Raw genomic sequence first — 18,755 nt, 5'->3', positions numbered from 1 at the left:
GCACTAGGTCGAATAGAAACCCTAGCACAAGGAGACAATAAAAACCCCATCCCTATCAGCCACACAGAACTCAATCCCTAAGCCCAATAAAAACACTAGCCATGGGAGCCAATCAGAGCTCTAGCCCTATCAGCCAATCAGAAAGCACTGTAACTCGAGTAGGACTGACACATCACCGCTGCTTTGTGGATTAGACCCATCACAAAGACCCACATTGCAGCTCTTTGGAATTCCAACTGCTTGAACGCATCCTCGATGTAGACCCCTTCATTTCTTGTTGATGGCAGACTAGGTGATGACACCTGACTCTGCATCACAGCATTGCAGCTCTTCGGAACTGACGCATCACCCAACTGTGCGCCGCATTGTTGACGGCGGACTTCACATCACAAGCCCTGCCAACGGGATCCTCAATGACGACACGGGCCCTCACATTGCTGCATGACACATTTTTGTCGCAGAACATCGCGGCGCTCTGAAAACCGGAATTTAAGGTACTCTGTTCTGTTGACCTAACTGGGTCCCTGTACTCCATCACGGGCGGCCTGAACTTTTGACTTCGTCTCAGTCTGGCATTACCAGATATCCCCAGTTCACGTTTTGTGCTTTTTGCCACTATTTTCTCTACAATGTTTAAAACTGAATATCTCGGGTGCACTGATTTGATTTTTATTTTGGTCTTGTTTTATTTACTAGAGAAAGGTCTAGTTTTCTACCCTTATGTGGTGTTTTCACTTTATTACTGTTTGAAGTGTTGCACAAATACATTGCACATCACCTATAAGTTAAGCATGACTGCTCTGTGACAAGCTAGCGGAGGGTTGAGCACAGGTTAATATGGGGTTTGCTAGTATCTTACCCTGACAAGTATTGTGGTTGCTGCCTCACAAGGGCTCGTACCCCAGTCAAACAACAACCCAGTTTCTCTCACTTGGGAAAAAGGTTATCTTGCCAATTCGAACTTGCAGTTTAAAACTGCACACGGGATGCAATGGCAGACCCGAGACATGTTTAAAGGGCTACTTAAGTGGGTTATACAATGGGTGCTGCAGGCCTACAAGTAGTTCTTGATTTACAGGCCCTGGGTACATGTAATACCCTTTTTTAGGGACTTCTAAGTAAATTAAATGTTCCAATTGGGTGTAAGCAAAATTGACCATGTTTAAAAAAAAAAAAAAAAGCACAAGCACTGTAGCACTGGTTAGCAGGGGTAAAGTGCACAGAGTCCGAAACAGCAACATAAACAGGCTCAGAAAACATGAGGGGTGAAGGCAACATGTTTGAGGGTGACCCTGCAGAGAGGGACAACTCCTACAATGACAAAACGCTATATATCAGATTTAGGTTACCGGGCTATGCTTTCACCCTTTCCATAAAATATAAGCTCTGAAACGCACAGCACATTTTACCCTTGAAACCTAGCATAGTGGTACAGCCCAAGTGTCGCACCTCACCTGAAAGTTTTCCTTGATGCGCTCAGGAGTTACTGATTTGGGTATTACAATCACATTTCTCTGGATTTGGAACCGCAGTAACACCTAAAATAAAATGAAAAAATACTTTAAAAATACCTTTCACCATCTTACAAGCTCACAGGATACGTGTCTTTTATCTCTTTTGCTTGCCCTTACAACTGACATGTAGGGTCACCACTTGAAAAGAGGTGCTGACACCAATCCTTGTGAGCTGAGGCACACTTGTATAGAACTGAAGAACAGCCTGCAGAATGATCCCAAGATGATCTACATTAGAAGGGTATCCTCAGAAAAGAGGATACATGTGGGAAAACAATTTTCAAAAATGACTTTGTAATCTTGTCTCCAAACTCCAGATGTTGGCTAGCTGTGATGCTCAACGCAGTTCCAAGTCATAGAAGTCGTCACGGTACACACCTCATACATCCTCAACACTGTTTATGATTTCCAGACTTCCAAGGCACTCAGTTTGGAGGTGCATGATATAAAATGCAAATTTGGCATAGAAAAATATGGATAGTGGCCTGCGCTTCTCACCTGCTTAAGTTTTCTCAATTACCCTATTCACAAGCATTGAATATTGTTGGCAATTACAATTAAAGGAAAATAAATAAGTAAATCAGTCTTCCTTGCCAGCATTGGTGGAATCTGTTTGCAGATCTCTTGTCTGTCGGTTTGTAGAAGATCAGTTTTAAAATCAATACTGCGCAGTTGTCACTGTGATATTTAAAAACATTGCACACACAGTCACCCTCTCTATTGTTCTGTAATTCTCTCCTCATTCTCTCTTCATTTCTTCCTCATGCTCTTTCCACGCTCTCTCATTCACTTTTGCATTTCTAGCTGATGCTGAGTGTGTCTTCCTTTTGCCTGGTACCTGCTTACAGGGGCACTTGCCAGTCGTTTTGCCTTCAGAGACCAAGAGGCTCAGGGCAGCACAGACCACCGCCCGTATAACGCATATGGGGCCGATTCACAGAACTAATCTGAGACAAAATCCTAAACTTACTACTTTTGGTAGTCACAGAAGGCATTTAGTAGTAGTAAAGTTAGGATTTTGTTTTAAGTTAGTATTGTGTCTTAAGTTAGGATTTTGTCTTAAGACCAAAACTTAAGACAAACTTAAGTTTAACTTAAGTTTAACTTAAGACAAAATACTAACTTAAGACAAAATCCTATTTTAAGACAAAATCCTAACTTAAGACAAACTCCTAATTTAAGACAAAATCCTAACTTTACTACTACTAAATGTCTACTGTGAATACCAAAAGTAGTAAGTTTAGGATTTTGTCTCAGATTAGTTCTGTGAATCGGCCCCTCTGTGTCTAAAACCTTCTGCAGTCAATACCGGCCACATCATGTCAAGTGTTACATCGTATAGGCTAGCACATGCAACTCTTTTATATAAGAGTATACCAACCTGATGGTGTGCTAGGCGGGTATTCCCGCTTTAAGTAGCTGGTGGGTTTTGGTTTTTGCAAACATCATCATGGTGCACGCTGCCACTAGCATTGTGTTAATTTCTGAAATGTCCATACCTTTGTTCAGAGAGGGTTGAGGTGCTGGACCACTGTCTTTCAGCTGTTAAAACAGCAGACTGGAATGGCAAACTGACCATCACAATAAAAGTCTCCTTCTTGGATATTTTGTATTTGACATTTGGATGGCTCAGAATGAGGTTGATTCCACCTCCGCAGGGACTATTTGATTAGCAAAGATTCCAGGTTTAACAGAGGTCCTTGCTTACTAAGAAGTTGTAAACCTCAAGTAGACCTGAAATGGGAGATTTAGGAAGAAGGCGTCCAAGAGCTTCTATAACACTGCTCAACAACCAATTACTTTTTTCAGGTATATGTGTGTTAATATGTGGTATTTCTATATGGGACACTAACCAAAAGGCAGTGGACAGCTCCATAGGGTCGTAGATGGACCCTTGTACATGAATGTAAATGCTCATCATCACCGTCAGGTTCTGGGAAATCCTTGATAAGTGTCATACATAGGTTTTATTGGCATCTTTGGGTGTTGGACGAGATGAGTCATCCTCGTTTCCTTAGGAACAGTTTATTTTGCAGGATCACACTCTCCTGGCGCATCCATGAAATGCTCACATTGTCAATGCCATTACTGCATCAGTGCTAGTTCTTGCTCCAGGCAAGATAAGCAGCTGGCTTCCTCTAGTAAAAAAGAATAGAGAATGGAAGTTACAACTCTTAGGATTTGGAGATTCTGGAGAACAAGAAGGGAAGGCAGGGCGGTTTTCCAGTACATTACGGCATTATTTTAAACACCACAAGCATGGGTAATGTTTGTTATCCAAGAATACTTGAACGTCATGTAGGGAGTAATAAAAGGACCAGGAATCTGGACTTTGTCATAAATTTAGATTTGATCCCTTACTACCTGAAGTAAAAAAAGATCCAATTGTCATAACACCCCCATTGGAGTGTGAAACTGCTTATCTATAAAGAAATAACAAAACAAATCCGATGCAGTAAACTTCTCCCATGAATCCACAGAAGCTACATTTTGGGAAAACCCCATGGTACCAGATGAACCACAGATGAAGTTGCAAGTTGTGCAGTACTGGAATGTATAGTGTCTGGGACTGGCAATGAAAACTGTACCTGTTTTCTTTCTTTCCTTCCTTTTGTGTTTCTTAGCAGACCCAGGAACCAACTGAGATGAAGAGTTGATTCTTTAACTGAGAAGGCACCTTAAATAGACGAGAGGTAGAAGCATGGCTGTGGAATTCAATAAAATATCTACTTGGGACAAGTTGCTTCTTAAATATACTTGTCCTGTAACAAAATCCGCTTGTCCCTTTGGTGCCATGTAGTGCGCAGACAAATTATGGTGGCAATCTCATTATATAAGAGCTCTAATAATAGCCTCTCCGATTATGCTGGGGCATAAGGTTTGAATACTAACAATCCTCTTTTTTGCCACCTTTCGCAGATCTGCATACTGGGACTGGAGGTAGCAGTAAGCAATAGTTCAGGGGTTGGTATGCCCTTTTGAGTTTGTGCATACCTAACAACTTGCATGTTTTAGGGGTTTTCACCGGCTTTTCTCTAATATGTTCCCATACCAAGAAAGGTTAGAAATCTACTCCTTGACAAGGCAGGAGTAAAACTTCTTCCAGAGTTGGAAACAAGTGGTTGGAGGAAGAGTGAACTTGTAAAGGTTCAACAGATTTCCGCATGAGCAAATCTACACATTCCTGTTTGCTCGTAATAAAATGGAGTTCACAAATATTTTATAGGAGTATGATTTCCTGGCCTACTTCTGTAACTTTTTGTGAACTAATTAAAGCCGTATATCTGCTCTAATGCAAGGGCATATACCATGGATTCACCTTTGTGACTTTATTTAAGAATTGGGCATCTTATTACGTCTGATGTTAACCAAGATTTTCTGTTTGAATTTAAAGTGTATTCCTTTCTCTATCTATTGGCTGGCTTCACTGTGACTTTATCTATCGGTCAGATTCACTGTGACAGTATTCAGTATACACAGGAGCATATTGGCACACAAAAATGTGTTTAGCGCCAGGAACTACTGTCGCAATGTGTGTTTTTTGAGGCCAAAATCATTTTTTGCTTTTTGCCAATTGTTGTTATGATAGTAAGGACCTGGCAGCTTCCACAACAATAAAGTTTTACAAAAACTATTGCAACACAAGGCACATTTTGACAAACAGAAGGCTGACCATCAATGTCAGACCTATTGGCTTTGCCAATGTTTTTTTATTTTCATGTGTCCCATATATGGTTAAAACTGGTTACATTGTTTCCATTATGATTTTTGGAGGGAAGACTAGCATGTATCAACACATTTTACTCATCCTTCAAAGAAATGGTAAGTAAAATTTTAGCAAAACATTTTTTTCCTAGTTGCATTTATAAACATTTTATTTTGAAAGCAAAGAATTGCCCGTTTGCTTTCAAGCTTCTACAAATATTTGCATCTAATCAGAGAGCAGTGGCGGCCCCTCTGCTATGGCAGAGGAGCGTCACCCCACTACATTCGAACAGTGGAAAGGAAGTATAAAAGGATAATAACATTTAATGTTTCCTTTGCAGACGGACATGCTCTGCTCACGGAGCAGAGTAGGAGTGGTATGCCCACTCCAAAGTGCCAATGACTGTTTGGTCAGCTCTCTTGGGCCTCTCAAACCAGTCATGCACACTTTCTCCTTCTCCATGCAGCCTGCATTACAGCCTGCATGGCGAAAATAGCCACCCAACAGCCCCTGGCTGAGCGCCGTGTCAAGGCACTCAGACTAATCACAATGCTGCATTGCAGCGCTGTGATTGGCTTAGGGGAGAGAGCCTGGCTGCCTGCTTCCTATTCCTGAAGTCAGAAGCAGGAGAGTAGGAGCAGGACCAGAGACCAAGGACTCAGGACCTGGCGGAAATGTAAGTTATTTTGGGTTTTTTAAGCTCCATCGCGACCCCCCCCACTCCCTCTGTACGACACCCCGCGACCCGCTACGCACCCGCGCCTTCTTTCCCACCTGCGAGACATGCCGGCCGCCCTTGCATACTGGGAGCTTTATACGTAGTTAAACTTATAAGTTGTTAAACTTTGCAAACAAGTGCACATTTTTATACTGAATTCACTGTCTGTAGTACACCCCGAGTTTAAAGCATATAGCAGGGCCCAAGCCCACCCTAATAATAAAGGCTTTGCATTAATGATCATAAATACAGGTTTGAACCGCATTAACACATGGACACAAATATTACTTTAGTAGCATACCATACCCTTCCCTGATCCATTACGTGTTACTGTGAACTGGCAGCCAAAGGGTTTGTATTGCAGGGGGTCAGGCCTACTTGCCCCAATGACAATATAAACTTAGAAACCTGTTGTCCTGGGTGTCGGGCTATAGGAATTCCACACCCGTGTAGATGTCTTTGAGAATATCGGCACAAAGCAGCAGATCTCATTATAACAGTACTGAATTATTGCTAATTGGAATATGCAAGGAATTATGCTAATCTCCTAAAATTATGGAAAGGCCAGGCATAGTCTGAGGTATTTGGATGTAGGGACCCAATGACTAATTTAAGCCTCACAAACATGTGGGGTCCATAAAGGAAGACTAAAGGCCCACAAGTTAATCTACAAGGTGCACCTAAAAAAATGTGCAGATGCCACAGAATTTTCTAGTGACAGAAAGCCTCCTGTGAAGCTGCATATGCAGAATTAAATGGTACTTGAGGGTTTAGTAGACCGTTGCCAAAAACTAGATGAGTGAACCCTAGTCATCCGCCATATGTCTGTATAATATTCACAACACATCTCCAGGATCAGTGATTGAACTATATATGCAGGCAGATGAGAAACAAATGTGAATTGGTAAAGTAAGAAAGCATTAAAAGAAGCGTTACAAAGAGAAATCTAGTGTAGTTAGAGAAATGTAGAAGGCTACAAGAACCAATAGATTTGACCTTTTAGAGCCATTAGTCTAAATGAATGTCTCTTTCACCATGTACCTGAGCAGATGTTTTCTTGTACTTTTCTGCAATTTTCTTGATCCTAGGGTCAACCAGGAGGACTGGATCTTCAGGTTTGGCCCTAGTAAACGTAATAGGAAAGGGACCAATGAAATTGTTTTATTTAAAATAACAACTTATTCTGCCTCCCACTTTTCTAAATAGCATTTAAAATGTGAAGACCCAGAAAAATGAAAAGAAAAAAACTGCAGCATGGCATGTCATAAAAGGATGTTTCAGTCCCCGGCATTTTTTTACAGTTTTTTTAAGGAATCATATGTGCAAAGAAACCTTCAATGAGGGGAGAATGTGGTGTGTTATGACTCTCTTGACGTTTTCTAGCTGGAGTAGTATCATTACAGTCTACAGAAATAGGGACTCCCTGTTAAGAAATCACGGTTCCAAGGGAAGGGAAAATACAACAATGTAGAAAAAGTCCCCTTTGTAACCAATTGAAAATAATGCATGCAATAGATGTACATAGGCCAAAAGAACATGCAGTTAGAAAAAATGCTTTATTTGTATTCATAATTAATTTGATAAATCGGATTACATCTCTGATATCACTTACAGAATAGGTTAACAAACAGAATAATGTTTTTTTATCTATGAAATTATTGCACAGCTTGCTTAATCTGTGTCACAAGTCATTCAACTATGAACTGTCCAAATAGGGACCCTCGCTTTTAGTCAGGGAAAGGGGGATACACTCCTGAATAACCTCTGCTCACCCCCTTGGTAGCTTGGCACGAGCAGACAGGCTTATGTCAGAGGCAGTGTGTAAAGCATTTGTGAACACACATTAATACAGTAAAAACTCTACAAATGGACACCACACCAGTTTAGAAAAATAAGTATTCTTTACTAGACTTAACACAAGACCAAACAACAAAAATCCACAATAGTGTATTAAAAATATGACTTTAAAATGATAGAAATAGCTTAGTTCAATGTAGATGGTAAAAGCAGCACTTTACTCTCAAAGTACCTTGGATGCTTCACGCAAAACAAACAAAAGGGATGCAGGGAAGGTGATGTGTCGATTCCTCGCTTCGGGGGAGGTGATGCGTCGGTTCCTTACCGGAGAGGAGGTGATGCGTCGGTGCAATGCGACAAGATGGTGCCTCGATGCGATGCGACGGTACGATGCAACAAAATGGCGTTTTTGATGCGATGTGACAACGTGGATGTGATGCGTGCATGCCCGACGGTCGTGCGTTGAAATCGATGATCTTTAGAGCCGCGATAGGCCCTGCGACGCATTTCTCCGGTGATGCGCCGGCGACCTCCGCGGCGGTGGCACGCTTCTCCGGTGATGCGATTCGCTTCTTCGGCGATGCAACGGCGAAGAGCTGTGGCGGCGACACGCTTCTTCGGCGATGCAATGGCAACTGCTGTGGCGACATGATTCTCCTCGTTGCGTTGCGCATCCAGCACCCAGCAATGAACAGTCTCTAGAGGTCCTAAACAGCTGCAGGCACCTCTCTGTAGGCTAGAATTCCCAGCAAGGAAAGTCCTTTTCTCCTTTCCTTGGCAACAAGTAACCAGGCCAACCCCAGACAGCAAGCAGCAGAGGGGCAGTAATCCTCCTTCAGCTTCTCCGGTTTCTTCTCCTTGGCAAAGGTTCCTCTTGATTTCCCAGAAATGATCTAAAGTTCTGGGGTCTGGTTCCCCTTTTTTATACACACAACTCCTTTGTCTCTGAAGGCAGAGAGTGTCTGTACCTAGTCCAAACCAGTTCTGGGTGCATTCTGCCTGTGCACAACTTCTTCCTTTGTCAGTGTGGGCCAGGGTCATCAGACGCACCACAGGAGGTGGAGACAGCATTGTGGAAGGCCGGCACAGCCCTATTCAGGCCAAGGTGCTACTCCTCTCACCACTCCCAATGCAGATAGGTCTATCCAGCCTAGTGCTGACTCACCCTGTCTCCTGGAGCCACCCCAGCCTCTGTCACTCACAAACCAGACATGCAATACACAAACTTAGCAGAGTCAGGCTGGATGGTTAGACAAGAAAATACCTACTTTCTAAAAGTGGTATTTTCAAACACAGAATGTTAAAACCAACTACACTAAAAGATGTATTTTATCATTCTGTGTTCAGGCATACTAAATTCGTTTTTCTACCATGTTCCCATGGTCAGTTAGGATTATAAGCGACCCTTGACCTTGTTAGGTAGGTCGCTCCCCCTCCTGTACCCTTCTTTCCTTCTGTTCCCATCGTCACCCCCGTGATCTGTGCCCTTTTTCCCTTCTGTGCCCCCCGTGATCTGTGCCCTTTTTTCCTTCTGTGCCCCAGTGATCTGTGCCAGTTTTTCCTGCTGTGACCCCCGTGATCTGTGCCCTTTTTCCCTTCTATGCCCCCAGTGATCTGTGCCCGTTTCTTCCTTCTGTGACCCCCGCATTCTGTGCCCTTTTTCCCTTCTGTGCCCCCTTGATATGTGCCCATTTTTCGCTTCTGTGCCCCCAGTGATCTGTGCCCGTTTTTGCTTCTGTGACCCTGGTGATTCTGTGCCCTTGCCCTCCGTGCCGTTCACCGCTCCCGTTCCCGCTGCTGCGTACCCTGCGGCCCTGTCCCCCTGACTGTCCATTCGCTGCCCATACCTCCCACCTCCCGCCTCCCAGCTGCTCCTCCCTCCCAGCTCCCCATATATGGCGGCCTCTGCGCTGTAAGGTGAGCGACCCTTGACCTTGTTAGGTAGGTCACTCCCCCTCCGCACAGCACTGCCTGTGCGTCCTGTCCCTGCCCCAGCTGCTGCTGCTGAGGAAAGTTGAGGCCCTCCTCCACCCGCAGGCTACCACCTGCGAATCATCCCTGGTGTCCAGTGGTAGGCCTAAGGTCTGTTCTATTGTTCATTGTGCTGCCTGTATCGTTTTCTCTTTTGCTGTCTGTGACTGCTGTTGTCTGTCTTCCCCCTGTGCCTGTATTTTCTCCTGTACCCTTCTTTCCTTCTGTTCCCATCGTCACCCCCGTGATCTGTGCCCTTTTTCCCTTCTGTCCCCCCTTGATCTGTGCCCGTTTTTCCCTTCTGTGACCCCGTGATATGTGCCCATTTTTTCCTTCCGTGACCCCCATAATCTGTGCCCTTTTTCCCATCTGTGCGCCCCGTGATCTGTGCCCATTTTTCCCTTCTCTACCCCCGTGATCTGTGCCCGTTTTTCCTTCTGTGACCCCAGTGATTCTGTGCCCTTGCCCTCCGTGCCATTCACCGCTCCCGTTCCCACTGCTGTGTCCCCTGTGGCCCCGCCCCCCTTTCTGTCCATTCGATGCCCCTACCTCCCGCCTCCCGCCTCCCAGCTGCTCCTCCCATCCACCTTCCCATATATAGCGGCTGCTGCGCGGCCGCGCCGTTGGGGCGCCTAAGGCACGCCTAAGGCAAGCCCCTCCGCGCCTGGACTACGCCCAGCGCCAGGACCCCTGGCCCCCGCGAACGCCATGAAGCCCGCCTCTGCGTGCTCTGGTGGCGTGCTTCAGACGGACTCCCCGAGATTAAGGAAAATATACCGAAAACATCAGTCGAAATTATATCCTGATGACTGTGCCCCCTGCAGTATAAAGTATCTACCCTGAAGTCAGCGATTCACACAGGTCTCGTTAATCAGAATGGAAAGAGAAGAAAAGATTAAATAACTAGACGAAGACGAATCTAGATCTTCTACAACACTGGTAGTCTCTTCTGATTGAAATCGAGCGGCAACCACGTCATACTGGTGGACATTTGTCCTATCACCTACAATTAGGCTGTTATACACCTCCTGTGTCCTGAAGAAGACCCGATATGACTGTATACAACAACTGGTTGATATAGGGTCGAAACGTTGACGGTTCCACAGTCCCGTACCAATTGGAATTCCTTGTATATACAGAAAAATTAGGACTTGTGCCTTACAAGGGTTACTATCTATCTATAATTCAGCTGAGGACTTTTTTTGCAAAAAATTTTGCAAAAAACTTTGTGTATTTTATTGATAATCACGTACATATATTGTAAATATTCACATTTTCACTATCACACCTAGTCACCTTATTCACTTTGTCACTGCGTCGCTTTCTTGCAAATATTATTGTATATACAGCCTTTTTCATTTCTTGTACATACCCAAAGGAGTTGATGAATGATTTGAAATTCATATGAAAAACAAAAAATAAATTATTATGTTCTTTTGAATTATTATTCATTGTTTAAAATTAATTATTTGCTAGATCATCGAATGCTGTGTGTTGTGTCTAATTGATCTATCTCAATTGTAAATAATTGTTTTCCCTACGGAACCATTGTTCATATATATTGATGAGGCCCAGGTTCCTTGGGTTATAGGGTTACCCCTGTGTGCTTAACTCTGCTACGACTCCAGCACCCTCCATGCACTCAACGCCGGACGATCACGCACCTGCTGCCTGGCCGCCCGAAGCGCACCCAAGGACCCTTTTCTTGCCGGAACTGCAGCTTCACCAGCATCCGGCCCGCCAACCCACCTACCAAAGAACCCAACCACCTCAGATGCATCCTTCTCAACACCCGCTCCACATGCAAACACGCCGTGGAACTCTGGGACCTACTGGACTCCAACACCCCAGACGTCGCCTTCCTGACGGAGACCTGGCTGAACCCCTCCTCGGCACCCGACATCGCCATAGCCATCCCGGAACGCTATAAGATCACCCGCAGGGACTGCACCAATGGAGTAGGAGGAGGAATCGCCATCCCCCACAGGAACTTCCTCAAAGTCTCAACCAACACCGACGACACCCTCAGCACCGCCGAACACCTGCACTTCCAGATCCACACCGATCCCAACACCACCCTCAGAGGAACCCTCATCTACAGACCCCCTGGACCACGAGCACAGTTCAGTGACTCCATCACCGACCTCGTCAGCACACACGCCCTTGCCTCCATGGACTACATCCTCCTCGGAGACCTGAACTTCCACCTCGAGAACAACAACAACACCAACTCCTCCACCCTGATCGGCAACCTCGCCAACCTCGGACTCAGACAACTCGTTGCTACACCCACCCACTCTGCTGGCCACACGCTTGACCCCATCTTCTCCGCAAGCTCCCACGTCTCCTTCAACCACACCACCGAGCTCCACTGGGCCGATCACCGCTGCATCCACTTCACCTTCTGGAAACCCACCACGCACCACCGCACCCAACAGATGCCGCGCCGCTGCTGGAGCAAAGTCACCGAAGAACAGGTTTCCACCACCCTTGCCCGGAGCCCACCCGCAGATCCGACCGACCCCGACATCGCCTCTCGCAACCTCAAATAGTGGATCAACGACTGCGCCAACACCCTCGCCCCGCTCAAGAAGCCCTCCAACACCCCCACTAGCACGAAGACCTCCAGGCCTTCAAGCGAACCTGCCGAAAACTCGAAAAAAACTGGATCCGTGAACGAACACCGGAAAGCTACACAGCCCACAAGAACGCCACCCGCAGACACCACCACCTCATCAGATCTGCCAAAAGGACCTACTTCAAAGACCGCCAAGACAACAACGCACACAACAGCAAAGAGCTCTTCAACATCGTGAAGGAACTCTCCAACCCCAACTCCAACACCAACGACATCCCACCTTCACAAGACCTGTGCGACTCGCTGGCCACCTTCTTCCATCGCAAGATCGCAGACATCCACGACAGCTTCAACGCTGTCACCACCCCGGCAACCACTGAGACCCCGCTCCAATGACCACCACCTGCACCAACCGCCTGATCCAACATCAACGACGACGACACCATCAAGATCATGAACACCGTCCACTCCGGATCCCCGGAAGACCCCTGCCCACACCACATCTTCAACAAAGCCAGCAGCCCCATCGCACCCCATCTCTGGAAAACCATCAACATCTCCTTCGAGACAGCAACCTTCCTGGAGAGCTGGAAGCACGCAGAGATCAACGCCTTACTCAAGAAACCCAAGGCGGACCCCAAGGACCTCAAGAACTTCCGACCTATCTCCCTGCTCCCGGCAAAGATCATCGAAAAGGCCGTCAACAAACAACTGACCAGCTTCCTTGAGGAGAACAGCATCCTGGACCCGTCCCAGTCCAGGTTCCGCAGCAACCACAGCACCGAAACTGCCCTCATCGCTGCCACCGATGACATCAGGAGCCTGCTAGACAACGGAGAAACCGCGGCCCTCAAACTCCTGGACCTGTCAGCCGCTTTCGACACGGTCTGCCACCGCACACTACGAACACACCTCTATGACGCCGGAATCCAAGAGAATGCCCTGGACTGGACCTCCTCCTTCCTCTCCGGCAGGACACAGAGCGTCCGCCTCACCCCCTTCCTCTGCAAAGCCACCGAGATCATCTGCGGCGTACCCCAAGGCTCATCCCTCAGCCCAACATTGTTTAACGTCTACATGGCACCACTGGCCCACATCGCTCAACGGCACGACCTCAACATCATCTCCTACGCCGACGACACCTGATCCTCTCCCTCACCAAGGACCCCCACACCGCCAAAACCAACCTCCACGAGGGAATGAAGGCTGTCACCGACTGGATGAGGAACAGCTGACTGAAGCTGAACTCGGAAAAGACGGAGGTCCTCATTCTCGGATCCACCCCCTCGGCCTGGGACGACTCCTGGTGGCCGACTGCACTAGGAACACCCCCAACACCCACCGACCACGCACGCAACCTAGGGGTCATCCTCGACTCCACTCTCTCCATGACAAAGCAGGTCAACGTCGTCTCCTCCTCCTGCTTCAACACCCTCCACATGCTTCGCAGGATCTTGAAGTGGATCGCCACCGAAACAAGAAGGACAGTCACCCAGGCCCTCGTCAGCAGTAGACTGGACTATGGAAACGCACTCTACGCAGGAGCCCCAGCCAAACTCCTGAAAGAGCTTCAATGCATCCAGAACGCCTCTGCACGCCTGATCCTCGACATCCCTTGCCGCAGCCACATCACACCCCACCTGAGAGACCTGCACTGGCTCCCTGTCAACAAGAGGATAACCTTCAAACTCCTCACCCATGCACACAAGGCACTCCACAACACCGGACCAACGTACCTCGACAGCCGACTCAGCCTCTACACCCCCATCCGCCAGCTGCGCTCCGCAGACCGCGCCCTCACCACCGTCCCCCACATCCAAAGAGTGACCACTGGCGGCAGATCATTCTCCCACCTCGCTGCCAAGACATTGAACACCCTCCCCATTCGCCTGCGGCAGACCAAAGACCTTCTGACCTTCAGAAGACTCCTCAAGACCTGGCTCTTTGAACAGTAGCAGCTTCCTGACCCCCCAGCACCTTGAGACCCTCACGGGTATGTAGTGCGCTTTACAAATGCCATGATTGATTGATTGATAATCAAACTGCCCATTCTGGCGTATGGGGACAGGTAGCCTTGTAATAGTGAAAAACGTAAATGGCTAAAATTCACTATCAGGACATGCCACACACATCAGGGCATGTCCTACCTTTCACATCCAATGCACCCTGCCCATGGGGGTACCTTGGGCCTACCTTAGGGGTGACTAACATGTAGAAAAGAGAAAGTTTAGGGACTGGCAAGTGTGTGCACTTGCCAAGTCGACATGGCAGCCCCAGGCTGCACACAGGCTCTGCAATGGCAGGCCTGAGTCATATTTTACAAGCTGCTTCTGTGGGTGGCACAACCAGTGCTGCAATCCCACCGGCAGCATTTGATTTACAGGCCCTGGGCACACATGGTGCACTGTACTAGGGTCTGACAAGTAAATCAAGTAAGCCAATCATGGAGTCACTAATCCATTACAACAATTTAAAATAGAGAGCATATGCACTTTAGCACGGATCAGCAGTGGTAAAGTGCCCAGAGTCATAAAATCACTAACAACAGGTCAAAGAAATACAGGGAGAAGGCAAAACGTTCAGGGAGGACCCTGCAATAAGGGCCAAGTCCAACACATGGATATAGACCTTTTTAATGTGCGTTTCGTCTATGGCTAGACATTAAATTCAAACATGAATTGCAATAGGAGTTTATTAACACGCTTAGCAATGCATGTAAGCACACAGTCACATGCATTTGCCTCCTGTGGTGACCACTATTCAATTATCCCCGTTGTTAATTTTCAGTTTGGACCGGCTGGTCCTATATGTGAAGTGTCCTATATATGCCGATCCCCATTACCTTAGTCGTTGGCCGAGGATACTTCTGAAGAGAAATATTGTGACCCGGTTCATGCGCATAGCCATCATCACAGGTGTACGTAGGTAACATTAACTTTTTTGACATTCACACAACGTCTCTTGAGTTACTGTCACAATTGTATTTAATATTTTGAGATTTCTTTAATAATAACCACAGATTCTAGTGCAGACCTTTATCTCTCAGATGTTCACTTTTCCAGGTTAGCTCCTCAGACACCCAAAATATTTGTATTTCTTTGATGCTATAATTGCAATAATATAGAGATTGGAGACAGGTACACCTGCCATGTTGATTCATTCATTGCCTTGATACAACTGAGTCACCAAGTATAGTCCTGTGCAGTTTATGCTAAGACTTCTTTATGCCATTTTTATAGTGTACCCATAAGTCTTTTCAGCTCTTCATTTAAATCATTACTTGGTTTATAGTAACTATAAGAAACCTTTCTTATGAAGACATACACCAGGCTTCACAGTACCTAGAGAAGATCCTTCTCATTCTCGCTGTACCTGTTGAATTGAAACTAGATCCTTTTCTTCTTTACTAAGGTATTGTTAATTTGAGAAATTATATTATCACTCTGTACACATTCGACCCTCGAAGAGATAAAATCATTTCCTTGTAGAGGACTTTACATGTTTTCTTAATTTGTCCTATTTACAGTTGGAATAATCTCAGCTCATCCATTATACACCTCTCATTTATATAATTCTCCAGTTTCTATCTTATATAGATAATTGTCAGATAAGTAATGGACCTCTATCTTTGATATGGTGCATCAAAAACTGGTGATGGATTTTCTGAATATGATGCATGATTATTGTTTTTTTATTTGAGTATATAGAAACACACCCATCCTGATCTGTATGCATGCTCTACCTCTTGATGCAATAGCACTCTCCTTTCACTTTGGGCAAATCATGGCCTTGTTTGTGAATACAACTCTGTCACTAACTTACTTTTTATTGAGTCTTAATCTATTAGATATAGCAAATCATATTTAATTTTTACTATGGCTATAAATGGGCATGAAATACATTACAGGTACTGGAACATTCACCTTGTGGCTATTCCTGAAGAAGACATGTTTGCTCGCCCAAAAACACGTAGAGGTGATTATTATTATCAATGAATGATTAACTGAGCCACAATCCTTGTTTTCATTTGTATATATTTCATGATTTTTGTGAGTTCATACCAGTTATGTATTAGTAATTGTTTCTGGAGTCTCTTTGGTTTTTTTCTCTGCTTTTAACCAGCGACATTTGTTTGATCTATTGTCTTGTTTGGATGGGACTAGTTTTCCCTACCTAGAAATATGAAAGTGTTGTTGTGAGATAATTTCAAATATAAAAAAAGTTTATTCTGCTTGTTAATTCATTTTATATGTGATATCAGGAATGTTATCAGATTCATCATATTAATTGTGAACACAAATAAAGCATTTTTTCTATTTACATATTCTTTTGGCCTATATCCATCTATTGTAGGTATTATTTTCAATTGGTTACCAACTGGATTTTTGCTGCATTGTTGAACTATCATTACAGGTCAGTAATTTTTTATTCTTCAGCAAAGAATATGCCCCAGATTCTTTAACTTAGAATAGATTTCACAGAAACAATCACCTTGGGAGGAAACATTGGAAGGAATACCGCAATACTTCAGTGCAGATCTCACATCTAAAATATGGAGAGCTTGCTGTGCCAGGATCTCTAAAATTAAGTGTATAGTCTGATTAACATGATATTCCAGACAGCACCTTGAGTATGGAGAATTGACGTGTCCTGAGCATCATGTAATCTCGATTAAAGACTGTAAGTCGTTCATCCAATGACAAAACCTGAAACTCATAACCCTTCTTGCAGATCAAATGAATCAAGGAAAAGATTGGGCTGAACTCACTTTTATTACATGTGTGCACCATTTCATTCACAGGTGATTTTTAGCTCATCGTGGTCAAAAACCTTTTCCGTTGTAGGGTAGAGGAGCATGAGAAGACATCGCTGACTTACTCTTGCATAATTATGCCCCTTCCGTCTCCCCATCCACAGTATTCTGGGCATCACATTAGAATTCTCTTAAGGAACTCTAAGGCTTTCATTTAAAGGTCTAGCGTTAGTCAAGAGCTTTAAGGGATTATTTACAAGCCCCATGCCCTGCTGGTGCATCATTTGTAATATGGGAAAAAGTGACATAACCAGCGGCGCAAGGGGCTTGTAAATAAGTATACACCTTTGCTTCAATCCTCTATTAGTTATATAATTTTCTTTGATATTCTGAAACCATTACCAATTTGAACTCTCACCCAGGTTTCTGAGCACAATAGAACAATAGCCTCTTACAGGGGAGTCATGCTTTCCCCAGGCTGACAGTTTGCTTCAGAGAATCAGTAGATCAACTCAGATGCAAGAGAATAGTCAAAGAAGAACACAAATAAAAAAGGGCATGTTTCTGAGTCATTGGGTGATGGGCAAGACATGATAGTGTCACTATATTATCCATAGTGCTGCAATTGGGTGTGTGAAACCCATTGGGAAGAAAAGAATGATGTTCAAGTTCCTGTTGCAGAATCCTGGTACATGCTTTGCCGTCAATGTCCAACAGCGCTATTATATGGTAGGTAAAAGGATCTGAACTATTGCTGTTGTTTTCGCAAAGAGGGCATAAAATGGAACCATGACAAGAATCTACAACAGTAAAAACTGAAAATAAAGCCGTGAATAGACGTGTCAACCAGGACTCTCAATATTGTATATCAGCTTTGAAGAGGCTGCTCGGAATTAAATTCAGTCCTGGAGCTCTGCATTGCCCAGATATGCTTTAGCATGACTTTAATGCTCCCTTTTTCAATTAGGTAACTGGTGTTGATTCCTCGAACTTTAATATCTTTATGGAATTATTTCAAACACAGTGTGAGGGCAGATTGAGATTCCAAGGCCAACCTGTCATCATTGTAAACATTAAAGATGCGGTGCTCCTAATTTTCTAGACTTACACCGTTTTCATTCTGGGGTTGTTCACAATTATTAAGTCGGTTTATATAATTCCAAAACTTGGTTTGGGCTTTAAGTCTTGAGATCTTAAAGATGACTTGCCATTGATAATAAATATATTTCTCCTTTTTTTCCAACAGCCCTTTCTTATACATGGCTTGCAACGTTTGCAATGTCTGTACGATGGTCAGATCTTTACTTCCATCCGTGTATTTCCTTTGTATTTTCCTTAGTTCTACTTTTTGAGTCTTAAATTCCTGTCTGAACCACTTTTTGTTTCCTGCTTGTATTGTCCTGTCAGTGAGGGGGACCTTACTGTCATTTAGCATTTCTATTTGTAGCGATTTGATCATTTTTGGCTTCACTGGTGGCCTTTATAAAGGGACTGTAAACCCTAGAAATCTGCATTTTAGTGCCTGTGTACTAACTGATGTTTTCCATACTGTTAGCTTCTCTGCTTTTCTTGTGTTACATGTTTACTCTCCTAAGGCCATTGTACCCAACATTTCAGTTTATCAGCTCGCATTGCATACAAATCCAGAGTTGTTAGAGTTGGCTGGTGGCTGTGAACCCTTTCTATTTATTGAGTAATCAGCATATGGTGTAAATTAA

At 44.7% G+C, this 18,755-nt stretch overlaps 1 protein-coding gene across 4 annotated transcripts in view; it reads right to left on the bottom strand.

The window, feature by feature from the left end:
• The window catches only part of LOC146854175 (aldo-keto reductase family 1 member B1-like), a 199,226-nt gene that overhangs the window by 20,899 nt on the left and 159,572 nt on the right, over positions 1 to 18,755 (bottom strand). For all 4 annotated transcript variants that reach the window (XM_085651947.1, XM_085651948.1, XM_085651949.1 and 1 more), the window contains 2 exons: positions 6,980 to 7,061; positions 1,455 to 1,538 (listed from right to left, as the gene is read on the bottom strand). In XM_085651947.1, the coding sequence (XP_085508073.1) occupies positions 1,455 to 1,538; positions 6,980 to 7,061 (166 nt within the window). The remainder of the gene's footprint in view (positions 1 to 1,454; positions 1,539 to 6,979; positions 7,062 to 18,755) is intronic.

This window comes from Triturus cristatus, chromosome 4_1 (genome assembly GCF_964204655.1).
Source record: "Triturus cristatus chromosome 4_1, aTriCri1.1, whole genome shotgun sequence".
Taxonomy (NCBI): Eukaryota; Metazoa; Chordata; class Amphibia; order Caudata; family Salamandridae; genus Triturus; species Triturus cristatus.
Note: the sequence above shows the minus strand (reverse complement) of the source record. Positions and strands in the feature narration are given on the sequence as shown.